Raw genomic sequence first — 27,114 nt, 5'->3', positions numbered from 1 at the left:
AAGCCTAAGTGGGCCACAAACTAAAAGAGATGATGTATATGATCTACTTGTCCTTGGACTTCCATCACTTCAGGAGAAAATTTTTGTGTCTCAGTTATCAGTGCCATCAAGAGCAATGATTATTTTCCATATTGTAATCAGAGTAATCCTAACAAAGCACAAAAAGAATCATATTTACCTTTCCCTTTTAACAGTTTATTGGTTTTTTTTTTTTTTTTTTTTTTTTTTTTTTTTCATCACAGCTTCCTTTATTCTGCACTTTGCAGACACGGTATTCCTTTCAGCCTTGGCACAAGCTGTTTTCTCTCCCTGTTGGGTCTTAAATCCCAATATCACTAGCAAACTCCTAAATATTCCTGTTGCTTCCAGGAAGCCTGACCTCCAGAGGAGCTTGGTGCGCAGTAGAATACCTCTCCATTACAGGATCTCTGTACAAGAGTTTTTTCCTAATCCTTTATACTTTCTCCATTCATTCCCCTTGCTATTCCTAGAACCTGCCAGGCAAGGTCGTGCCCTAGGGTCTTTGGACTGGCTGTTTGCCTGGCCTGGAATACTCCTCCCCATGGCTAACTTCCCCACCTCTTTCAAATCTTTGCTTAAATGTCACCTTCTCACTGACCTGACTACCCAATTTTAAATCACATCTGAATCCCTACCCACCCCCAACACACACTCTCCTGATTTTCCTTACTTTGGTCTTTCTTCATCCATAATACTTAGGTCACCTTTGAACACATAATATACTTTCCTATGTATCATTCGGATTGTTTGTTATATTTATTGTTCTATTTCATCATTTAGAGCCCCCTAGAATGTGACCTTCATGGTGCAAGATTTTTTTTCTTTTTTTTTTTTTTTTGTTTTTTTGTTTTTTGTCTGTCTTAGTCACTGTTGTATCTCAAAAGCCTAGAATAAAAAGAATATCTCTGAAATGAATGAATTGCTTAAGGACCATATATACAAAACATTCAAGAAGAAAGAGAGAAAGCTCACACTTTCAGGACCTGAACAGTATCTGTAAGTTAAAATGTGAATGCAGAAAAGATCTATGGACAAAAAAAAAAAAAAAAAAAAAATAGCTGGTATAAATTTAAGGTAGCAAATTAGAAGGCGTTATCAACTAAGCTCAGCAGAAAAAGCAAATCCTACAGCTACATTGACCAATTATGAGCCTCCAAACACTGCCAGGACCTCACACACATTATCACAGTTAATTCTCAAACAACAACTGCAGGATGAGGTTCTCACACCCATTTCACAGCTGAGCAATCTAAGATTAGCCTGGAAGCCACAGACCCTACCTGTTCCCATCTTGCCAGCATACCACCAGCACCCAGCGATATGCTGGCAGGCAGTAGGTACAGAATATATAGAAGCTGCATAAAATGAAAAAATATATATGCTCAGAGAGGTTAACAAACTTGCCCAAGAACACTTATCCAGTAAATAGCAAAATACAGGATGTGAACTCAGATCATTTTATTTAAAAACCAATGCTCTTCCCACCATACCATATTTCTTCTAACTAAAATTATAAAACATATACAGACCTACAAAAAATGCAACAGGGAGGCCAGCTATCCACCACAGTCATTCCACAGGGCATCTTAACATAACAGAGAAAAACATAAACTGATATTCCTAATTAGTGTCACCCCAATGATCAACCAACAACCATGTTTCATTTGATCTCTTTAATATTGAGACAGGCAAGGTACAGTCTAGAGAGAATTACAGCAAAATAGATAAGTTTAAAGTTTTAGCACCAAATATTTAACCTTCAGACAATTCAAAAGTCATTTTCACAGAAATAGTATACAGACATTACAGTATGAGTAAATTCCTGCTTCCACTTAGCCGCTCACATGGGCAGTGCCCTTTGGAGCACTGGCCTTTGAAATGCTAAATCACTGGCTGAACTACTGTTCACCTGCTCTTCAGCCTTAACAGGTCTGTAGCTTCACATTGGGTAGCCACAGCAGTCTCTAAGAGAAAAAAGGAGCTCCAGCAACCAAGCTATTTAATTGCAAAAACCGCGATTACTTTTGCACCAACCTAATAATCTAATAAATTGACTCCAGAGGATGGATGAAACCAGAAGAAGCGGGAGGGAACTTCTCTCCCAGCCTTGGGCTAGGAGGAGCTACCTAAGGTAGCTGGCATTGTTAGAACCTACAAGGAGAACCAAAGGATTTAAAAGAATAATTCATCATCCCAAATTCACATTCACTAGAAGTATCTATGTAATTGTGGTTAAAGTACTTCAAATTTGTCCTTCTGCTTTACATTTTAGTGTAAGATACCAGGTAATAGAATCCATTCTCTAATTCACTTTACACAAACAGCATCAGCCCAAATGATGGCTGCCAGTTCTTTCTTACATTTCCTATTGTCAAGCACAGAAATGGCTGGAAACTGCTGGTATTGAGAAATTTTATTCATTTTAATTCTACAAATTTCTAGAGGCCCTATACAGACATTGAAAGCCTGTGGTCGCAGACAAGATCCATCCCAAGTGGAAAGACAAGTAAAGATGTACTTCCTTTAGCCTCAGTATTATTGTTACTTAATGATTTCTAATTCAAGCCAATACGTCAAACTTAGGGATGGTTCACACATAAACCTAGATTTTAAGCTTCACTAGGAAAACCAAAGGATCTGGAGCACACACTCCCAAATAAGAAGAGGATGGGTGGTTGCTTCCCTCAAGAGATACACCACAAGATTTCCAAACAGCTGAAATGGCCTACCTCAATCATGAATTTTACTTTCCTGGTCACGGTGGGCATCTAACTGTGTTACCCCTGGCTGTATGGAAGGCCCAGTATTGGAATATGAGGGGTTGGGGTTGAGGTGGAATCTGAGATGAATAAATAAACTTGTCTGAGAATTGAAAATTTCAGGCTGGGCAATCTGAGAGGCTGAGAGGAACAAATAGCTTAAGCCCAAGGGTTCAAGACCAGCCTAGACAACATGGCAAAACCCCATGTCTACAAAAAAATACAAAAAATTAACCAGGCATGGTGGCATGTGCCTGTAATCCCAGCTACTGGGGAGGCTGATGTGGCAGGATTGCTTGAGCCCGGAAGGCAGAGGTTGCAGTGAGCCGAGATTGCACCTGTACCCCACCCTGGGTGACAGAGTGTGTCCCTGTCTCAAAAAAGAATGAAAGAAAGAAAATTTAGACAAATACATCTAAAAGTAACATATGAAAACTATGATATCTTCTAGGAGAGGCACAAAAACCATATCAATGCGCATTAGGTGTGTTGTGGGGAGAAGCAGTGATGGAAGAGAAATACATAAAGTGTATCACCTCCAAACTACTTCTCATTCTCTCTGGCTGTCTCTTCTATGACTCATCAAGTACTTATAAAGTCAACTCATCATAACATCCTGCAAATTCCACCACTTGAATAAGTTTTGTATAGGGTCCTTTTGTATCCTATATTCAAAAACACAGTTCAAACCCTCAGGACCCTCATCCTATTTGATTTCACAGCAGTCTCCTAACTGGTCTTCCACCCTCCAACGCATCCTCCACATAGCTGCCAGTGACCTATTGAAAATCCAAGTCAGGCCACAACACTTCCCAGTTTAAAACTTTCACTGGCTTCCCTAGTAATTCGTAATACTCGGCCTCACCTGAGAATAAACAGAGGGCCATTTTTTAAATTACCTATGGCTGATCCTAACTTTCACATGTTTTTATTAATTCAGTTGGTGTGGGGCCTACATGTCTACATTCTATTCCAAGTGATTCTGATGTGTTATCAAGTTGAGAATCACCGTTTTACCAGGCAAGTTCTAAGATCATTAGCTTTACCATAATGCCCTCCACAATTTCTCCGTCTCCAGCACACCTATGAACATTCCCTATAAATTCCAGTAAGGAACTTCCTCCTTGTAGCATCCTGTGCATATATCTACTTCCTGCACTGAATTCCCTTTATTGTGATTTATCTTCTTATTACCTTTGACAGTAGTCTGACAGCAGTGACTTGGCTGTATCTTCCTTACACCTCAAATGCCCGCAACAGAGTGAGCACTAAATAAGAGTGGATGAAGACAGCAGAAAAAGGTGGACCTGGAAGAGGAGGTGAGGTCTGAAAGGTAAAGCTATGAAGTGAGAAAGGGAGAAGGGGTGAATGCTTGTAAAGCTGGAAAATCAGAAAGCACTTTTTGGGCTAGCAAAATGTTGGTGACCATAATTTGTTAAAGCTTTCTTTAGGCTATAAAAAGGAATCTAGTGGCCTGAGTAAATACACCAAAGGGATTTAAGCCAATTATTCCCTGCCCAATAGGGGTGTCAGATTCATTTGTTAAACTACAAGCTCTCCAGAGAAAATAGATCCCAGAATGCAAGTAATTGTTTTATTATAATTATCATAATACCCCTCCTGTTTCCCTCTCACTCCAAATCAGAACAATTGAAATGAAAAAGAATTACGTGTTGTTCAGCTGCTAAATAGTCTTTTTATATCCCTTTTCTGATGTAGTTTTGATTATTTCGGAAATAGTAGTTCTCCACAGTGGTTTCTGCTGCTTACATCAAATGAGTCACACTGTGGGGCTCTCACTCTTTCCCTTGAGATTTTATTCCATAGTTGAACAGACTTCACTATAGTCATTTTCCTTCATATTAAGGCAAGAGTTTTGTTTAATCTAACTAGTCTGCCTTCTCCGTACAATTCTAAACAACCTCAGTCCTTACAAGAATATAGGTATGCCCTTCCTACACCTGCAGAAACGTGTGCCTCCTATTTACTGCCACGACAAACCAATCATAGTCAGTTCTTAAATTTTCCCATGTGAGCCAGGGATTCCAATTCCAAACCTTCTCCTTCCCACCTCCCACAAAAGCTTTCCAGTTTGCTGGCATGATGGAGCGCAGTGTTATTTCTGGGCATTTGCTGCTGGATCAATGGTGTTTTCTCATTAGTTTTATTTTGCTTTTGATTTATAAGCACCAAAATGGTACAGAGTATATCTATACCAGAAGTACCTATAATGTGATCAAATTCACCGTGACTTTTGTGCTTTTATTTACCTTTATGAAACCAAGCTCAGGCTTCGATATCCATGATTACAAACTGTTTCTTCACAGACCCGTTACAACTTTCCCAGCAAAGGTAACACTTTCCAGCCCTTTTTTCCTCTTATTTAAGATGTTCATAGCTCCAAGTGTCAGGCACAGCATTCAATGAAAACTACCCCTCAGCTGATAAATTATTCATTTTTCAGGACTTGGTAATTTGAAATGGCACTAACAGCTGAATACCTGAAGCACCCCCAAAAGACATAAAGAGCAATAACATGCAAAGCTTTCTCTGCATAAATTTTAAAGGTTAAGTGCCATTAGACATCTATGTTTATCAAGAGATGTGCTCCTTGAACTTATTTCTTCCAATTAATCTGATCCCAATCAACATTACTAACAAAACAAAGTGATAAAGGAGGCTAATCAAACTAATTTCTTCCCTTTAACTAACCTCATCAGGTTAAAACAAGGTCCCCTGCTGATATTCTCTACCTTCCCCAGTTTGATGAGGAGTTGTAGGTGAGTAAGGTCAAAAGTAGGGGTGGTCAAACTAGGATTCTTGAACAATCTGGCCCACTGCACGTATTTTTAAATAAAGTTTTATTGGAACACCATTTTGCCCATCTATTTTGTATTGGCTGTGGCTACTTTCTTGTTACAGTGGCAGAGCTGAATAGCTGTGATAGAGACCCACAAAGCCAACAATACTTACCATATAGCCCTTTACAGAAAACATTTGCTGACCTCTGATCAAAAGGTATGCAAAATGTATAAGCCTTTTAAAATGTTAGCGCCAAGTAGGGCTTTAGCTAATGTACATCAATGTGTTCATTTATTCTAAAAAAAAAAAAAAAAAGAAAAGAAAAGAAAGAAAGAAAGAAAACTTTGCATTTGAAATACCATCTGTATTACAGTTCCAGAGGAAACTGCAGGTCTAAGATTGTTCCTCAAGCTGGTAGGTGCTTCATTTTGATAACAGTAATCACTATGTTTTTCAGTTATTTATTGCTGTGTTATAAACCCCTTCAAAAATGGCTTAAGGCAAAGATGTCTTTGGGCATGATTCTTCCCTCCAGGCCTCAGCTAGAAACTTCTAAACTCCATCTCCCATGTGGTCACTCACATGGCTTACAGTCATGAGGAAGAGGAGGGACTCTGGCTGGAATGCCAAGATGGCTTGGCTCATATATCTGGCTCCTCACCTGGGACAGCTGCAACAGGTGTGGGCCGGCTGAGTATTTCTCTCTCTTTCCATGGGGTCCCTTCAGCAGGGCAGCTGGGCATCTTGCTATGATGACTCAATGTGCCAGAGAGTTCAAGTAGAAGTTTCCAGGCTGCTGAAGGGCCAGGCCCAGAGCTGGTACATTATCATTTCTGCACCCTTCTATTACGGATCAAAGCCAGTCAGGGGACTAACCCACATTCAAGGAGTGGGGAAACGGACTACACCTTGACTAGAGTAGAACTGTAAAATATTTTGGCCATGATTTCCAATTTACCATACCATGATGATGAGTATAGTGACAGTATGATTACAATGACAAAATCTTGAAAGCAGACCTTACTGCTGACAACTTATAATTGAACTGACAAAGAATAAGAAAGCCTAATAATAAAATGGAAATCATTTTACAATGAAATACTAGTCACACAGAAATCAAACTTTTCCAAATTGATTTTTTTTCATTGAAATTGGACAAAAGCCATTCTTTTTTTTTTTTTTTTTTTTTTTTTTTTGAGGCGGAGTCTTGCTCTGTTGCCAGGACTGGAGTGCAGTGGCCAGATCTCAGCTCACTGCAAGCTCCGCCTCCCGGGTTTATGCCATTCTCCTGCCTCAGCCTCCCGAGTAGCTGAGACTACAGGCGCCCGCCACCTTGCCCAGCTAGTTTTTGTATTTTTAGTAGAGACAGGGTTTCACTGTGTTAGCCAGGCTGGTCTCGATCTCCTGACCTCGTGATCCGCCCGTCTTGGCCTCCCAAAGTGCTGGGATTACAGGCTTGAGCCACCGTGCCCGGCCGGACAAAAGCCATTCGGTGCTTCTCAATTCTTACACAGTATGTAAGTTGTGACTATGACATAACTTTCCTCCATGACTCTAGGGCCTCAAGATGACTATCATTGAGGGGCGTAGGAATTACAATGAACCTGGGTGACTCTGGGCCTGATGGCCAATGGCATCGCTTGGGCCCTCTGGCCGCTGTGCATTTTGAGCTCTGTTCAGCTGTTCTGCCCCTTCTCTGGACAGGGAATCATGAGAGTGTGTTCTAGGTCCTTCCCCATCACCTATTCACCTTTCTGCTCTAGGCAGGTCATCTACTCTGACCCTTGGATTTTTTTTTTTTTTTTTTTAATCTGAAAAGTGAGGAGGATAAAAGTTACATTGCCTACTCTTAGAATTTTCAAGAACAAATGAGATTAAGAAGATAAAGTGTTTAAATTGACTGGGTGTGGTGGCTCACGCCTGTTATCCCAACACTTTGGGAAGCCGAGACGGGGGGATCACCTGAGATCAGGAGTTCGAGACTAGCTTCCCCTACATGGCAAAATCCTGTCCTTACTAATAATACAAAAACTAGCCAGGCATGTTGGCACACGCCTGTAATTCTAGTTACTCGAGAGGCTGAGGCACAAGAATCGCTTGAACCCAGGAGCCAGAGGTTGCAGTGAGCCAGGATCCTGCCACTGCACTCCAGTCTGGACGACTGAGACTCCGTTAAAAAAAAAAAAAGAAGATAAAGTGTTTAAATCATCATTCAAGTATTCAAGTGAGAGGTATCACAATCACTGCATAAGATAAAATTCATTTTATTGATAGAAAATAAAATATTAACAAAAGTAATATATCATCAAATAGTTAATATCATCATAACCGCTAATGTTTATTTAGCAAACGTGCCAGGCATAGTACTAAACACCTTACATTGGTTGACCTGCTTTCATCTTTAGAGCAATCCTATAGTTATTATCTAGTACTCCAGACAACAAAAACCGAGACATAAAGTGATAAGGCAATCTGCTTCTGGTTTTACAGATACACACAGAACTACGATTTCTCTTTCCCAATTCACACAGCTGATTTCAAGAGCTTGTGAAAGGTCTATCACATTTCTAATAAAATTTCTCCCTTCTAAATCCCATATTAATTAGAAGGGCAGCGCCTATCTCTCCTAACCTCTGCTCCAACCTTCTGTTCCAAAGCTTTCACAAGCAACAGCAGCACTTCCCAACTGGGTGATTTTGCCCCCAGGGAACAGTTCTCAATGTTGACAGATCATTTGGTTGTCACAACTGGGCTGTAAGCTCCTTCCTGAGTAGAATTCCTTGATATGAAAAATCATCTCAATAGGTCAAAAATGTTAAAACAGCTGATTTCTCCATATATTATTACTCCATGTGTGTGTGTGTGCTCGCGTGTGTGCGCGTGTGTGCGCGTGTGTGTGCGTGTGTGTGTGCGTGCGTGTGTGTGTGCGCGCGTGTGTGCGCGCGCGCGTGTGTGTGTGTGTGTAGAGACAGAAAGGAATGAAAACTGAACCTCACAGGACTTCACATTCAAGATCTTATTTAAACATCATAGGAACCTGTGAGAGCTCTGAGCATCGCCAAAGGGTCAGAGTTCTCCTACCTATTCTCAATTCTCCTCCCAGGAGAACTGAGGAAATTGCTCCTGGTAGGCAAGGGAGCCATTATTTAAAGCAAATCTGGTTACTAACACCATCTACTATTTTAGATAAAACATTTAAGTTATGGTTTAATATCATTTTATGTATTACCTTACACTCCCATTGGTCTTAAAACAAATCCAAATATGTTAAATCATACAAACAATAAAGGGGTTTTTTTTTTTTTTTTCCTTAAATGGAAGAAGTTTACCAGGAAATATTTTATTTAAAAGCTTTAATCTATATAGGGACTCCAACCTACAAATCACCTAGGAATCCCACTGCTGTAATTTTGACAAAATGGAAGCATACAGGGAGAAGCCCTATTGAAGTTCCTCTCTTCCCTGCAATTCTATGTTGACCATCACCCTCCAATTACAGCCTTACTTTACAAATGTACCCTCCTTCACTATCTTGAAGCTATGGATATTGATGAAGAAAAGTGTAGACTTAATCACAGGTTTCCAATGTAAAACTATCATCTGCTTTAAAAAAAAAAAAAAAAAAAAAAAACTGGCCAGAGATAACGAGCTAAAAGCAGACATTTGTGCTTTTATTTACCAAAGTCTTTGGTGTTCTAAGTCTATATTGGCGGTGCAAAGAAAATTTCAGTTAAGCTGTTTAGACAGTTAGTTTATAACTTGATCAGGAGGTTGTACCAAACTTTCAATGCACTATTTGTAGAAAAATATATATACATTTTGTTCTAGTAGAGAACAGTAGTACCCAACTCAAGTTTCATAAATAGGTGTCCCAATAATATATCTGTTTTCCTACATAGATTCTTAATACCTAGCCCAGCAACACAAACTCTTTATAAGACCTCCAGGGCCCCATGATCTGTCTCCTGGACCTTATTTTGTCCTCTGAACACACTAGGCTCCTCCTTGCATTAAGGTCTTTACAGTCACTCCCCATCTGCCTAGATACTCTGAACTCAATTTTTTTTATAGCTGGACCCTTCCCATTCTTCGGCTCAAGTGTTGTATCTCACTAAGCAACACCTTCCTTGACATATGACAAACGAAGGCGAGTCCTACCCTCCCCCTTCATATTCTCTTTTACTCTCATATTACATTGTGCTGTTTTAAGATCTTTGCAGCATTTATCACTCTCCAAAGTCACACTGTTCAGTGACTTGTTGCCCATAGCCATGTCTTGCTGTACTTCTCTTTTCTCCACAACATCCCAACTAGAATATAAATTCTGTGGTAACAGGAATCTGGATCTGGCTTATTGGAGGCACACAGTAGTCATGTGCTAAATGAAAAGTATTATTACTTTTAAATGAAATGTTACTTAAATTTGTTTTAAAAGATAAATATAGATATTAGAGGAGTTTGCATCAACCTGAAACCACTGTAGGTTAAAGGTTTAAATGACGTTTTTTAGTGACAAACAATGGCATTTTATTTTTCTCTCCCTCCTTTATAAGCATCTTTAAAAGGTTTAAGTATACGTTTCTTTATATATTTGTCTTAACACACACACACACAAAAAAACTAAGAAAGAAAACATACTTGGTTTAGTAGATTTGTTATACTTTGTGTACTTTTAGCTTAAAAGTAATAGACTGTGTGCTACTTTTTAACCTGAAGATATAAGTACTTAGTGGATCTTAAAGTCAGATTTAGTAACTGTAGTGATTGTAAATAACTGCCACAGTACTACGCTGATTTTTGCAAACCTATTACTAATTGTGCAGTGAATTTAAAACTTTTGTGAGAGAACAAAGCTAAATTGTAATGTCTTTTGTAGTGAGACACTGAACTTCACTTAGTTTTAAACGGATTCTGGATTCCACATTTTTAACAGATATTAACAAAAAGGTAAGTTTAAATAAAACTGTCTGAACTTCACGATTAAAAAGTGAAATTACAAGAATGAGTAAAGATAAATTTGGGGGGAATTTGTAAAATGCCATGTTAAAAACAAAGGATTACTTATAAGGTATTGAATACACTTTAGCTCCCTTCTTAACTTGGTTTTCTCCTTCACTCAAAATTTTAACAATCTGTTGGTGGTTCAAGTTTTAGAACAATCCTTCTTCACAAAAGTCAATTTAAAAAAATGTTTTTAAATGTCAAGCAGGCTAGCCTCCTTAACCTCTGTCACCCTAGTCCCTCGTACCAAATCTTCTCCGTAACTTCCAACTAGCCCCTTAACAGATCTCAAGGCCACTCTGGCTGGCCTCCCTCCAAGCATTTTTCCACCATGCAGCCTCACTGATTTTTAACAATGTAAATGTCTTCCTATAGCAGCTTAAAAATAACTCAGTAATTCCTGCAGTTCATAGAATAAAAACCAAGACTTTGAACAAGGTTTAGGAAGCCTTGTCTTAGCCAGTCTCTACCACTTAGCCAGGTGTACTTATTTTTATCATGCTTGTAATTCCAGTACTTTGGGAGGCCAAGGTGGGAGGAGAGCTTGAGCCCAGGATTCTGAGACCAGCCTGGGCAACTTGAGGAAACCCTGTCTCTAAAACAAATATAAAAATTAGCTGGATGTGATGGCATGTGCCAGTAATCCCAGCTACTAGTGATGCTGAAGTGGGAGGATCACCCAAGCCCAGGAGGCAGACGCTGCAGTGAGCAGAGATCGCATCACTGCACTCCAGCCTGGATAAGAGAGTGAGACCCTGTCTCCAAAATAAATAATAATAGCTAAAAATAAGTGCATGTAAAAACTGGAAAAATCCAAATAACACGTATAGTTAACAGTATTGTGCAGAAGTTAACTTCCTGGTTTTGATAATGTACTGTGATTATGTAATATGTTAATATTAGGAAAACTGAATGAAAGCTACACGGGAAATTCTTGGATGATTTTTGTAATGTCTTTTAAGCATAAAATTATTTCAAAATAGAAAAACTAAATCACTCCCTCAGGAAAGCTGTGTATTACTTTTCAGAACAGATGAGCCACTTGGCTGCCTCTTTTCTTCCCTTATACTTGTTACTGTTAGAAAATGTAAATTTTAAAAATTACTGTGAAATATTTGGCTATGCAACTAGAGTTTAAGCTTTTCAGGGTCAAGGATCATATTTTCTCTCCACATTTTATCCTCAGTAGTTAACTCAATGCTTGGCACAGGAAATGTGTCCAATAAACATTTATAAATGAAAGACATGAATGAACCCATCAGTCAATGTCCTTTGAAATCATAAATGTATGTAAATATACATACTGACATTTTTAAAAGACTCTGCTCAAATTGTGAAGTTCATGGGAGAATAAATGCCAGAGATCTAAACATAGATGCTTCTAATTTGGAAATGATACAAGCTAATGAGAAAAAAAAGGCATGATAGCAACTAATAACATTTAGTGAATATTTAATCCTATTATTCAAAATGCTTTACAAATAGTTATTTCCTTAGTCCTTATGATACCTATATCAAGTGTGTGCTATATTTATCTTCATTTTACAGATGAGAGACACATAGAGATTTGTACCCTGCCCGTGGTCGGAGTAATTATACGGCAGAGGCAGGATTTGAACACAAGCACTCTACTACAGGGTCCACATTCTTTATGCATTACTTATGCATTACTTACTGCCTGGAGAGAAAGTCTGAGAAGACTGCTTGAGAGCATCCTAAACACTAGCTATGAATTCTGAAGATAGATTACAGGCTGGTATAGGTCCACATTGTTTAAAATTTTTATATTCCAACCACTTCACACAGAGCTTTCCATATAACAGACACAAACACACACACATTCACACGTACATTTGGTGAAGAAATAAGTGAAGCTAAAGCAAACTGAAGAAAAAAGAAAATATTAAATTACAGGTTAAAGAACTGGTTCTAAAGGGGCATCTCCATCCAATCACAGGACTTTTACCTTTAATTCTTCGCTTCAAAACAGAGGCTGGCTTGGAGTTTCTGAATTAACAAGAAACACATCTATGTGGGCAGGAGGGGATGGGGCTACCAACCAAGTCAAGGTTACTTGAAATGGGTCAGGTACAGCCGGGTGTGCTGGCTCAAGACTATAATCCCAGCACTTTGAGAAGCTGAGGCTGGCAGAACACTTGAGCTCAGGAGTTCGAGACCAGCCTGGGCAAGATGGTAAAACCCATCTCTACAAAAAAATACAAAAATGAGCCAAGAAGGCCAGGCACGGTGGCTCATGCCTATAATCCCAGCACTTTGCGAGGCTGAGGCAGGTGGATCACCTGAAGTCAGGAGTTCGAGACCAGACTAGCCAACATGGAGAAACTCGGTCTCTACTAAATATATGTGTATGTGTGTGTGTGTGTGTGTGTGTGTGTGTGTGTGTGTGTGTGTGTGCGCGCGCGCGCGCATATATGTACACATATATATAAACTAGCTAGGTGTGGTTGTGGGCACCTGTAATCCCAGCTGCTTGGAGGCTGAAGCAGGAGAATTGCTTGAACCCAGGAGACGGAGGTTGCAGTGAGCCGACACGGTGCCACTACACCCCAGTCTTGGTGACAGAGTGAGACTCCATCTCAAAAAAAAAAAAAAAAGATTAGCCAAGCATGGTGGTGCGTGCCTATAGTCCCAGCTACTAAGGAAGCTGAGGTGAGAGGATGACTTGAGCCCAGGAAGTGGAGATTGCAGTGAGCAGAGATTGTGCCACTGCACTAATCCAGCCTGGGCAGTAGAGCCAGACCCTGTCTCAAAAAAGAAAGGGAAAAGAAAAAAAGCAATAGATCAGGTACATAGTAACTGAATGAGAGGAACATGAAAGAAGTTAAGAATGTTAAGGGGAAAAAAAAAAAACCAGGAGATCACACAACAGTAGACTCAAATACCACCAGACTATTACAAAGAATAAGAATTAGTTCACAAATACTTTTGATATTGTTCCATCCTTAGAGTTTAGGGCCTATTCCCAAATAGAGATAACAAACAGGTCATACTTTGGAACTGTTTAAAAAAGCAAGTCCTACTACACTCAATAAAAAATGCTTTGAAGTGTACACATGTGTTGATTTTGTGACATATTCTTAATCTTACTAGGTAGCTACAGCTCCTCTGGAAGCAATTAATTCAAAAAGCCACAGAAACTCCACAATGAGGCTATAGGATCGGTAAAATAGCTGGAATACTTTCCTTGCTGCAGACAGCTGGGTGTTGCTAATTTAGCTACTTTAAAGTGAGGGGAGGAAGGAAGAGGGAGTAATTTCGCCACACCTCTATTAATTTAGAAGGCATTGATAAACATGGTTACATGTTTATCATGTAAACATACAGGTTACTTTAAGGTTACATATACTAAAGGGACTCTAACCAAAGAACTAGGGTAAGCAGAAATTGCTTTTTGTTTTGGTTTAGGTGTGTTTGTTTGTTTTGAGACAGGGTCTCTCTCTGTCACACAGGCTGCAGTGCAGTGATGTCATCCTAGGTCGCTACAGCCTTAAACTGGGCTGAAGCAGTCCTCTCTCTTCAACCTCCCAAGTAGCTAGGACTACATGTATGTGCCACCACAACTGGCTATTTTTTTCCCTTGTTTTAACAACTTTAGTGAGGTATAATTCAAATATCATACAGTTTTCCCATTTAAAGCATACAATTCAATGGTATTTCGTATATTATGTTTATACTCAGTACCATCACCCTAATCTAACTTAAGAACATTTTGGGGACCGGGCGTGGTGGCTCATGCCTCTAATCCCAGCACTTTGGGAGGCTGAGGCGCACAGATCAACTGAGGTTGCGAGTTTGAGACCATCCTGACCAATATGGAGAAACCCCATCTCTACTAAAAATACAGAAAAAATAGCCAGGCATGGTGGCACATGCCTGTAATCCCAGCTACTAGGAAGGCTGAGGCAGGAGAATCGCTTGAACCCAGGAGGCGAAAGTTGCAGTGAGCCGAGATCACACCATTGCAAAGTAGCGTGGGCAACAGAGTGAGACCGTCTCAAAAAAAAATTTTTTTTTTAATTTTTTCCTGCAAGATAATTCCTGGTTATATCAATGGCCACTCACTCTCTTTCTCAACAAGCTCACCCCCTACCTTCAGCTTTCTGAAGAGGCGCTGTATTACTGTGTTTACCTACAGTAAATCTCTATAGTTCCTTCCTGTGAGCTGCTCAATAAAATGTATATAAGAGGCAACCGTACAAACAGAGGAAACACCTTCTACTATCCATTCTACCCAAGCCAAATTAATTTTAAATGTGTAATTCTAAGAAGCTTTTTTTTAACCACTTGACTAAAGCAGATATGCTTTATATTTCCCCTCTTGATCTTCAATTTAATGCCCGGAAGCAAGGGTTTGTAAGAACTCCTACATATAAGACTTTGCAGAGAAGCAAGCTGGAGACTTTAACTTGCTACAAGAAAACCTGGCTTATCCACCATCCAAATTTTGATAATCTCCAGGTCAAATAAAAAAAAAAAAATTAGCACAGTGCTTCACACATGTGCTCAATAAAAATGTTTGCTAAATCTTGTTGAATAATGATATAATAATAGCTAACATGCATGAAACACCTCCCTTGTGGTATCTACTGATGTATGAGTTTTATTTTAACTCAGTAAATCCTCGCAAAACCCAGGAGTATTATGTCATGACCATCACCTTCATCCACATTTTAAAAATAGGAAAACTGAAGCAAAGAGCACGATTGATCAAAATGACAAAGATGGGAAACTGAGGCTAAGAGCATGATTTACCAAATGACAGCCAGACTTCAAAAGCAGACTATGGCCTCGGAATTCACACTCTAAACCATTACTCTATGCTGCCCATCAGGAAATACTTAAGGTAACAAATGATTACCTTACAACACAGATGTCAGTCTATGCTCTAATGTCAAAGAAATAAAGAAATTCCATGGGCTACAGTGATATAATACCAAAGGGGGTTGAGGAGGGACTCACTGCTTCCATAAAGGACAGATATATTGCAAGCATATAGTGACTACAGCAAGCCTCTTTAACAATAAGGAAGGAGAATGAGGAAGTATTCACAATCTAAAGTGGAACAATGACAAAAAGCAACAAGTAAATGGATGAACTAAACCATCTGAGGAAGTAAATTATCAACAGTGTGTCTCTATAATTTTTAAAAAGTTTTATTTCTGAGATCAAGTAAACACTCAGGTCTAATTATAATGACCACAGCATAAACTCAGGTCTAGAATGTAACAGTATGCTACAAATGATTTCGTTAGAGTGAAACTGGTCTGACAAAGAAGATGCTAACAGCCGGTTCTTGGTCTGTATTTAGTTCCTCTTTTCTAAAGACTGGTAAATTGCAAACTAACAGAAGCTATTATGAAAACTCCTCCAGAAGAAAAACATTCACCTGAGGATTACATTACTATAATCTACATGAATCTTTAATTTGCATGCATGTTACAGTTGAATGGTTCTCGAAGCACTACCTAAACCACAAAACTGGCTGGCCAGCCCTGAAGAAGAGCTACTCGTGCTGCTCGAACAGAAGTCACACATGCCTCTCCCTGAGATCACAGGCCTACTGTCCAGACATGCATTCAAGAAACAACAAGCAAAATCATCTGGGCCATTCAAGACACCGGAATGAACAGAAATCAGATACAAACACACGTCTAGCTTTTTAAAATAATAGTGGATAGATATATACAGCATTTTAAACTGGCAATGGCAAAGACTGTAATTTTCTGCTGAGGGATATTATCACAATTTTCCAACCTAGGTTTGAACCAAGGCTCATAAGAGCTCTCCTCCTTAATGCAACATCACACCCAGTACTTTGCTATGACGTTCTATACAGCAGATTATAACCCTGACTCCCAGGCTTTTTGGAGTTAATCATTTCCAAAGAGAGTGAGTTGGGCACATTCAATTAACATGGCAAACTAGAGTGGCTTCTTTCCATTCCCACCCCCATAGAGTCTTCTTTTTCAAAGGAGGACAAACATTTGAAAAAATTATTTCAGAGTTCCAAAATGGCCCTGACAAGCTACTGTTAATAACTCTTGATCCTCTGGATCAGTACAAAACACAGTTAGGTAAAAGAGAAAATAAAGAAGGCCAGATGTGCTAATGAAGACATAAGGAAATACATCAGTGACCCAGGCAATAAAAGCCTGAAAAATATTATCTTTATACGATAGTGAATAAATCAAATTTTTCTTTAGTGTTACTTATAACTTTATCTTTGAGTGTTTGAAGAAAAGGTAATGACAGTATTTGATAAGTTATAATCTGGATCCTATTTTACCAATTGTTTTTAAACATTTTTAGTGACTGAAATATCTCCAACTCTACCATGTGTTTTCACAAACCACAAATACCCTCCGGTAGATGGCAAGTGGATATTCCTTTTTCTTTTAAAATGTACCTTAAAAGATACGGTTACATTTTCCTCTTTCGTCAATAACTTTCAGAATGCACATGCTATTCAAGAGTGCCAAATGAATCTGTGAAAAGGAAAATATACGACATGGAGGCTGATTAGACAAGGACAAAGCTAATCAAAATTGATTTGGCAAAGTTGAAGCCTGTTTCCTCTTTTTAGCTATAATGGGAAGGGTGAGAGGGAGTAGATTCTTTTTCAAGTGACATCTTAAGGTTGAAAGCTCATATCACAAAACATATAGCATGATAAATATCTTAACTAAAAATTGCTAACAAGGGCCTTTGTGATTTCTTTTGTAAGAAGATTACACAGCGTAAGAAGTGTGATGAAGAAGAAAGAGGAAGACGGAGAAGAAAACCAGTAGACGGTTATCTGCAGAAAAGATTGTTTTTTCAAACATAATTTTAAAAGTCTTCTTTTCTCAACCCCACATCTGTCTGCCACTTTTCACCAGAGAATTAAGCAAAGGCATCACTGCTCAGTAGAAGAATGTTTTTGCTTATCTGGAAAGGTAACTTCATGGACATACAATAATTATATCTAGAGGTAACTTCATGGACATACAATAATTTTATCTAGTAACTTTAAGAAACCCTGTAGCTATGATCTGACATTAAAGTAGGCTCCCAGGGTCTAAATGGACTTCTGCCAAAAATTAACAATGGTGAAACAACTTACTTTTGCACTCTAGCCAAACAAAAATAATAAAACCATAGTCTCAATTTCTCTTTAGTAAACTAAATTTAGATTTCACCTTTAAAATAAGCTTTGACATAAAAGGCTTTAAAATAACAAGAACGTCTTACATTTGGGTCTTTTCCCAGTTAATTATTTGCTGGCATTGGAATCGAAATTCCTTGGCTTCACCTTAAATTGACACTCCCAAGTGCTAATTAGGAAACTATATACATTATTAACCAGAGAATGTTGTGCTTAAAACATGCATGTTACATATGTATCTTATTATTAATGTTATTCCTTTCACTTTTCAAAATACCTCTTTAGAAAATAGAGCTCCTATTTCAATGAAGCAATTGGTGGCTCGTTAGGGATTTCTTGTCAAAATGCAATTAATAGGAAGGGGCCAAGATGACACAGGATCCCTGTGTTGGAAACATTCTTAACATGAATCAAATTTAATCTCACTGAAATAGTCAGTGGAGAGAAACGTTAATGATTACAGATGTTACACATTTTGCTGGTACTAGGGGATTCCCAAAGAGAATGGCCAACTCATGTATGAACTAAACCACTACCGAGGAACCGCACACGTCAGGAAGTACAAGGCCGAGACAAGCCTTTCTCCAGTACTTTCTCTTCCAAAAAGCCACGGGACAGATGGGAAAAGAAACGCATGAAAACAAGGTAGACCTAATGATTTCCTAATTAGGAAGGAGACGTTATCTTCTCATTAATTGTCAAGCTAACTGACCACAATAGCAGTTTCATAAATTGAGTTCATTAATCCAAACTTTGGTGTCTCTAGTTCACAGAATTCTCCTCATACTTCCAGACCCTTCATCCAGTCACAAAGTTGTCAGTTCTGCTTGATTTGTTTGAATACTGTACTCGACGACAGCTGTCGGAAACAGTACATTAGAACAGCTGCTATGACAGCTACAAGGGGCTTGGAAGTTTAATTAGGCTCAATGTGACATTGTGTATTTTTCTAAACAAGGAACGATCCACAAAAATAAAGAAATTTTGAGTGGGTCTGAACAATGTTTACTTATTGGCACCACCAACTGGTTAACCTCAGTTTGAGTTATATTCTTGGTCTTGTATCTTTGCTACCAGGCTGATAAGAGGTATAAAGAAAACAAACAGGAGGAGCAGTTAGATGCACAAGAAAAGGGGTATTAAAAGGGAGAGGAAATGGTGAGGAAGTCACGTCAATAATCTCTTTCAAAGGCTGGCTGGTAGCCAAGGAGGATCCCACAGTGTCTCAGGATTTACTTCCAAAGGAAATGTATTCAGAGGCCCTGAGCCTGGTGCCAACGGCAAACAAAACCACTCATTATGGTCACAGCCCCCTAGAGAAGGGGAGAATGGCTTACTCTCAGCATCCGTGCGGAGGAAGAAAGTGAGGAGCAGCAGCAGCAGCCTGGCTACGTGCACCATCCTGCAGCTTGGCAGCAGCGCGCACGAGCAGCTTGGAATCACTGCCTCCGGAGCCGCAGCAAGTCTGTCCAATCTGAAATTTCAGCTGGAACACTTTCAGAGCCTGAAAGGGGGAGGCAGAGAAAAGAAAAGGAAGAAAACACAAAGATGTTTAGATTTCTTACTCCTTCCTCCCAGTTCCATCACAATCACCATGACAGACACAATCCATTGACAATACACAATAAACTGTAATTGTCATGCTTTGTATTAGGAAGGAAATAACTTGGTTTGTAAAATGTAGGAGTCTTAGAATATCTGGGTTTGTGTTATATGGGAGCTCTCGCATTCCCAATTTTAGGCCCAACCACCTTGAATTTCATTCTTTGCTTATGCCACCTTTCGGGCAAAGAACCTGAAAAAGAACTGCCACTTCTTATGAAACATTACGTAAATACATCAGTGGAAAGAAGCACACCAGTGCTATGAGAAAGATTTAAGAGAAGTTCCTCCGTGCAGGATAAAAGTCTATTACTGACACAATAATGGAAGCTGCTTTCTTGGCATCAGGTGAAATGACAGGGCTAATTCAACTTCTCCAGGTAAATAGCAGAGGTTAGAATTTTTTACACAAGCATATTTGGCTTCTTCCCTGAAGGCACATCAACGTTCAAATCTAGTTTGGCATCAATAAGTCAAAACAATAGTTAGCATGAGCCTCTTTCATTTAACAGGATTTTTATATGCCTCCTGGGCAATGGTTTAATTTCCTCAATCTTCTCCGTAAAATCAAGAAGTCACAAACTATTTTTAGAGCACCTACTGTGTGCAAGGCATCAAGAGTGACAGCACAAGGAGTCTCAAGGTAGAAAGATGGGTCAGGTTCTATTATTTTTGTTTCCAGATTAGTAGGGAAAATAAAGCAGGTATACCAGATGACTAGTACAATTTAATAAGTGATTAGTTCCAGGAAGGAAAACCAGATAATGCTGTAAAAGATACGATCAAGATTGACATCATGGAAATAGTGTCTCAAACTAGGCCTTGACGTTTAAGCAGGATTTTAACAAGATGACGAAAAGGCATTCCAGGAATTCTATGCAAAGGCAGGGCAGTGGGAAAGGAACTTTGGAAAACCTGAGTTTCCTGGTTTGGTTGGAACAGGGCCTCCCAAAGGTCAGCATGCCTCGGGTCCCCTGGAAGGCTTCTTAGAACAGATGGGTGAGTACCACCGTCACAGTTTGTGGGTCAGTAGGTCTGTGGTGGGGATCCAATAATTCAACAGTTTGCTTTTTTGCTGTTGTTGAGACAGTCTCACTCTGTCACCCAGGTTGTAGTGCGGTGGTACAATCACGGCTCACTGAAAACACTGCTTCCCCGGTTCAAGTGATTCTCCTGTCTCAGCCTCCCAAGTAGCTGGAATTACAGGTGCCCACCATCATGCCTGGCTAATTTTTGTACTTTTAGTAGAGACAAGGTTTCACCATGTTGGCCAGGCTGGTCTCAAACTCCTAGCCTCGAGTGATCTGCCTGCCTCAGCCTCCCAAAGTGCTAGGATCACAGGGATGAGCCACCACTCCAGGCCTCCCAAAGTGCTAGAATTACAGGCCTGAGTCATAAATTTGCATAAATTTGCATTTCTACATGTTCCTGGGAGATGCTGATGTTGCCAGTCCAGAGACCACACTTTGAGAACCTTCTGGTTGAAGTCATAGGAAACTATCTTCTATTAGGAAAACCAGAAGATGAAGCAAAAGAAAATGGTTCAGAGTCAGGCATGATGGCTCACGCCTGTAATTCCAGCACTTTGGGAAGCCGAGACAGGAGGATCACTTGAGGCTAGGAGTTCAAGACCAGCCTGGCCAACACGGTGAAACTCCATCTCTACTAAAAATACAAAAAACATTAGCCGGGCATGGTGGTGCACACCTGTAATTCCAGCAACTCGGGATGCTGAGGAAGGAGAATCACTTGAACCCAGGAGACGGAGGTTTTGGTGAGCCAAGGTCCTGCCACTGCATTCCAGCCTGGGTGACAAGTGAGACTTCGTCTCAAAAAAAAAAAAAAAAAAAAAAAAGATTCAGGCTTAAAAAAAAATAGGTCACAGAGAGCCTTGGATGGTGATCTAAGTCAAATGGCCTTTACTCAGCAAACTACAAAAAGAGCTATTAAATGTTTTAGAGCAGAGGAACAACATGAAACTAGGCTTTGGAAAGATTAACTGACAACTAGACCACCAATGATTTAGAGAACGCTACTAGGCCACAGCAAGAGTTCCAGGTGAGAAGTGATACAGGATTTAAGAATAATCGTGGTCCTGGTAGGAATTAAGAAGGAAGGCAATGACTGACTGGCTCCAAGCAATCATTTGAAGTATGATTCTTCACGTGTTAAATAATTGTACCTATAGAACCCTCAATAAATCTAGCACAGACTCTTATACAGAGTACACTCTTAATGAAAAATTTAAAAAGAGAGAGTAGATCACATCCTATTGCATCCCCTATCACTGCAGAAAAAAATTGAAAATGACTATCAGTATTCATTTTCAAAATGAAACTGCATACCTTTAATTTTTTTATACTGAAATATTTGAAACATATACAAAATTTTTGACAGGAAATACTAGAGATATCCAGAAATAACCTAATCCACTAAAATAACTTGTACTTTAAAAAGAATTGTAATACAGATGCCATAGTATGTCTTTTCTGAAACTGAGCTTCAGCGTGAGAACAAAACTTTTTTTTAAGATATTATTTTTTATTACTATTCATGAGCAGTTTGAATGCAGGAAAGATAAAACTAAAAAGAAAGAGAGGAATCTTCTATTAGCCTCTTTTTTTAAAACAAAACAAAACAAAACAACAACAAAAAAAAACAGTGGGTGACACGAAGAAGCAAGTTGTACATTGGAAAATTTCTTGAATCCAGAAGTTAGCAAGCTGTTCCAAATCAGCTATTGTTATCAATCTCCTCTGAAAAACAACTTCTCAAGCAGTTCACAACTATCAAATGTTAAAAATCTCAAAAGTTCCTAGGAAAAGTGCTAAAGGAATCAGCTCTCCCCTCCCCATCCCCCTCCTCCCGCTTTCACTGCTCCCATCCTCATGCCAGCATTTCAAATGACAGCAGAGTCCAGAAGACATCAGTCCTGTCGGACTCAATTTGTGTCTGTGCAAGCGTATCAGAGCCAACTGCTACATAATGACTCCGTGTGATCACAGAGATGGAGACCTATGAATGCTCGCTCAGGGAAGAAGTGATTTGGCTTTTCCTCCTACTCAGCTGAAGTGCATAAGAAGACCAAATTTTTTCAAATGAACCTTCAACTGTTACTCCTGGACTTGCAACAGTGATAGGATCTAGCACTCTAGAAATGAATGCAGCTATAAACATACATATTTATACTTAAATGCGTTGTGCCCAAAGGAGATCAGAGGTGTGAAGATAAAATCTATTCTAAATGTTCATTCCAGCTAATCTCCATTCCTTATCTTGTTTATTACACAGCAACATTGCCAAAAGGGAATGCTGGCTGCCTATCAGTAAGGTGGAATTTAAATTTAGGTACAAAAATTGAAAATGGATTCTTAAGAAAATAATTAAACCAAAAATAAAGAGGATAAAAGAATATTATAAGTAGTTTCCATTAATCTATAGTAAGGGTTGCTAAGTACTCTAAAAAAAAAAAAAAAAAAAAAAAAGAGCAAGGAGGTTCAGTGATATGAAAAGTACCATGTTTTACCCTACTTACATCACACATTATTCAGTATTTGTCCAAAAGCCTCAGTAGAAGTCAACCCTTTGATTTTCATACATTTTGCTTCTTCTTTCTTGAGATGGAGTCTCATTCTCTGTCATGCAGGCTGGAGTACAGTGGCACAATCTCAGCTCACTGCTACCTCCACCTCCTCCGTTCAAGCGATTCTCCTGCCTCAGCCTCCTGAGTAGCTGGGATTACAGGCATGCACCACCACGCCTGGCTAATTTTTGTATTTTTAGTAGAGGCAGGGTTTCACCATGTTGGTCAAGCTGGTCTTGAACTCCTCACCTCATGATCCACCCAACTGGGCCTCCCAAAGTGCTGGGATTATAGATGTGAGCCACTGCACCCGGTTCTCTTTCATCAGCAGGGACATGCAGATAGAACTCAACCATGTATATGAATTTAAAATAAAATTTCAAAAAATTTAAAACTCTCTGGTTTCTTATTTCTCATACCACAAAGATCTTATGAAACAATAATTTTGCAGATTTCCAATTAACTAAATATTTGCTTTTGTATGTATGTACATGGGTGGTTGGAGAAACTAACAGTTCAGAGGGCAATACGATGCATGTAATATAATTTGAAACGGAACAACAAAGAGTGCACTTGCCTAAAAGCCTTAACAAATCACGGTTTCAAGCATTCACATAAGCTGACACCTATCCAACTCTTTTTCTTCAACTTTCCACTGTAACACTTTTCTGTAATAAGTATATTTATATTCAAACCAATATGAATGTTAAAGGATTTGTACTATTTTTTTCAGCTTTCTATATTGTTGATATTTGTTTCTAAATACTGTATTAAAATTTTCTTTAAAAAAAGACAAACTGGGGCCTAGTCCCTCAGAAAGGTTTTGTATGGGAAATGTAGAAAATTAGCCAACATCTTGCCATACCAGAAGCAAGGAAGTTTTCAGAACTACTAGGCTATATTTAAAAAAAAAAAAAAAAAAAAAAATCCAAGATGATGAGGTGCCTATCACCTAAACGGAAAATCTGAGTGACAAAAAGAGTAATAACTGCAAAGAACTACAACAAATGACATTATAATCTATGAGTTCATAATTTTAAAAATTTCACTGATTCCTCTAGGAGAAAGTTGGAGAACCAAATCATTTCTCTGAAAACAGGAACAGAAAAGGAAAGAATTAACCAAAACAAACAAACAAACAAAACACTACTGCTGTCACTTAAAATTAGGTATCATTGTTTATTTCTGAACATTTTTCATTTTTCTATCATAACAAACCCATCCTCTCAAGTCTAGACATCTCAGAAGCAATAATATCATAATGATATTTAACGTGAACATACATGCATAAAAGATATGCATTAAGTTGGTGGATGGTATGGGAAGGAGTATGTCCCCAAATCACTTCTTTTTATATACCTCCCAAACCAGGCCTCTGTAAATCAACTGAATGTGGCTTCTAATTATTTACGAGAAGGATCCATTTGTACAAACGATGTGCTGGTAGGAATCTCCAATTTGTAAAACAGACAAAAGCAGGGCTGCTCTGGCTGAAGTGTGAAGGAGGGAAGGGGTCTGGAGCCTACAGCACACCTGGCAGAGGTTTCAGGGGGCACCCCAGGAATTCGCTAGGCCCTCAGTGTCCAGCTACAACACAAGTATCTGAAAAGAGAAGAGAACCCAAAAGCAACTTTTCAACATTTCACTGACTTGTGGATTTTCCAAGAGAAGGGAGCCATCTGAATATTTTAATGTGGTATAAAACAAGAATCGTCCAGTGCTGATGGATATAACTTTCTGTAGGATAGAAATGCTTTTTATCTGCATTGACTAATAATTGACCACTTTAAACACAGCTACTGCAACTGAGGAAGTAAAGTTTTTATTTTATTAAAGTTCAATTTAAATTTAAACAGCCACATGTGGCGAGTGGCTACCCCATTGGACAGCACAGACTACAACTACACGTTTACAGCACTGAACAGAAAGTCAGTATTTTTTCGGAGGTGTAGACTGAAACAATGAGGTGAGAATTCTGAGTTCTTGTAGTCCTTGGCTTCCCAATAATCAGACACTAAAGATTCACTGTGTTATGTGATGATACCCATTTAACCTTTGGATCACTCACTCACTGATACAGTTGGGCTGTGTCCCCACCCAAATCTCATCTTGAATTCTCATGCGTTGTGGGAGGGACCCAGTGGGAGATAACTGAATCACAGGGGCAGGTCTTTCCTGTGCTGTTCTCATAATAGTGAAGAAGTCTCACAAGATCTGGTGATTACGTAAGGGGGAGTTTCCCTGCACAAGCTCTTTTCTCTTGTCTGCTGCCATGTGAGACATGATTTTCACCTTCCGCCATGAATGTGAGGCGTCCCCAGCCATGTGGACCTGTAAGTCCACATTAAACCTTTTTTTCTTCCCAGTGTCTTTATCAGCAGTGTGAAAGCAGACTACTACACTAACCCATCCATGTCCCTTATCCTGCCAAATAAAAAACAGATTTCATTTTTTTTGAAACTACTTCATAGAATGTAAAGGGAAGATCAGTCTACGACCATACTACCCTGAACACCCCCGTCTCATCTGATCAAGAATGCAAAGGGAAGATCAATAAGTGGTTGACTATAAAACTGGAAAATATCCAAATAGAAATGGTGTGAATGAATGTTCCTTTAATATCAAAGGAAAGATTATGTTAAAGATGGGGTGTCATACTTTATTGTATGTCTCACTACCGAACAGGAACTTCTGGCAGCAAAGGACTGCCACATTCTATAGATATAAAAGACAAGCATACTTCTATACAGTCTCATGAAATAATTTGTATAGTTGTATAGTTTTAATGAAATGGCCACATTTGATTAGTATTAGTGAGGGATATGGAAAGCACATTCTTAAATACATGTAGGGCACCAAAAGCCTGAATGTAAATTATGGAAAATATTACTGAGAAAAGGGGCAATTGAAGAAGGTTATTGAATTTAATAAAACTATGAAAAACAACTGCAAACCAGACACCTCTGAATAAAATAGTCAAACCTAAAAATATAAGAAATTATTTGTACGAAACTCGTAACACTTCAAAATTATACTCCACATAATTGGCACATCAAATCAAAAACTCCAAACTTTTCTGTTTTGCCCTAAACATGTGTTTATGACAATCAGTTAGGAAAAAAACAAGAGGTAGTTTAAGACCTATTACATATAAATACAAAGTGATAATTCAATCATCTAATTTTTGGCTTAGACTATGACTTAATATGAAGACCCCAGGTGACCATAAGCACACAATGATTATTTGAAGAAATCAACTGAATTTTAAGAATACCCGAAGAGTAAAACAACTCCTATCAATATAGACACTTAAAAGATCCCTTATATGCCTAACTCTAACAGACAGAGAAAAAAAGTCAATAGCTATTATTCTGAGCTTTCTATAGTTTATGATTCACTTTCCAAGTTATTATTGATGCATCTCGGTAAGACTTCAAGTGGCTTTACATTGGAAGCACATATAAACATTAGTTATTTTCAAGGATGGCAAAATGGCATTATTAACCTTCATTGTTTCTTTCTCCTTTGGGAAGGAAAAAAAAGAGGTATGCCATAAGAAATGAACTAATAGAAAGGAAGAAAACCTCATCTCCCTTTGTATCTATTTTTTCCCCTGCAAACAGAACTGTAATTCTGATTTGCAAAGAAGGATAGCTTTAGAAAAAGAATCTAAAGTTTCTTTCAGTTATTACTGCATTCATAGCTTCTACCTAGATTTGTGATGCCAGTAGAAACTGGCAATGAAACGGTTAAAATACAAGTCTATTCAACATGCTGCTGGAACTCTAGTATTTGTTCCTTTCACCCAAAAAGACACTGTGAACGTGAGAAACTGATCTTTCTCGCAAAGTGTAGACACATATGCAACCCAGCCACTTTCCACTGCAACTCAGGCATTTGTTTTTTTTCTTTTTTTTTTTTTTTTTTTTTTGAGACAAAGTCTCATTCTGTTGCCTAAGTTGACGCGCAGTGGCATGATCTTGGCTCACTGCAACCTCCACTTCCTGGGTTCAAGCAATTCTCCTGCCTCAGCCTCCTGAGTCGCTGGGACTACAGGCACACGTCACCATGCCCAGCTAATTGTTGTATTTTCTGTAGAGACAGGGTTTCACTATACTGGCCAAGCTGGTCTTGAACTCCTGACATCGTGATCCGCCCATCTCAGTCTCCCAAAAGTGCTG

At 38.9% G+C, this 27,114-nt stretch overlaps 1 protein-coding gene across 1 annotated transcript in view; it reads right to left on the bottom strand.

Annotated features, from left to right (window-relative positions):
* PTPRD (protein tyrosine phosphatase receptor type D) overlaps window positions 1-19,255 on the bottom strand; it is a 366,160-nt gene extending 346,905 nt beyond the window's left edge. The window contains exon 1 of the mRNA XM_031934008.1: window positions 19,086-19,255. Within this exon, the coding sequence (XP_031789868.1) occupies window positions 19,086-19,149 (64 nt within the window). The 5' untranslated portion in view covers window positions 19,150-19,255. The remainder of the gene's footprint in view (window positions 1-19,085) is intronic.
* Window positions 19,256-27,114: the final 7,859 nt, after the last annotated feature.

The sequence above is a fragment of the Piliocolobus tephrosceles genome, chromosome 14 (assembly GCF_002776525.5).
Source record: "Piliocolobus tephrosceles isolate RC106 chromosome 14, ASM277652v3, whole genome shotgun sequence".
NCBI classification, from domain to species: domain Eukaryota; kingdom Metazoa; phylum Chordata; class Mammalia; order Primates; family Cercopithecidae; genus Piliocolobus; species Piliocolobus tephrosceles.
Note: the sequence above shows the minus strand (reverse complement) of the source record. Positions and strands in the feature narration are given on the sequence as shown.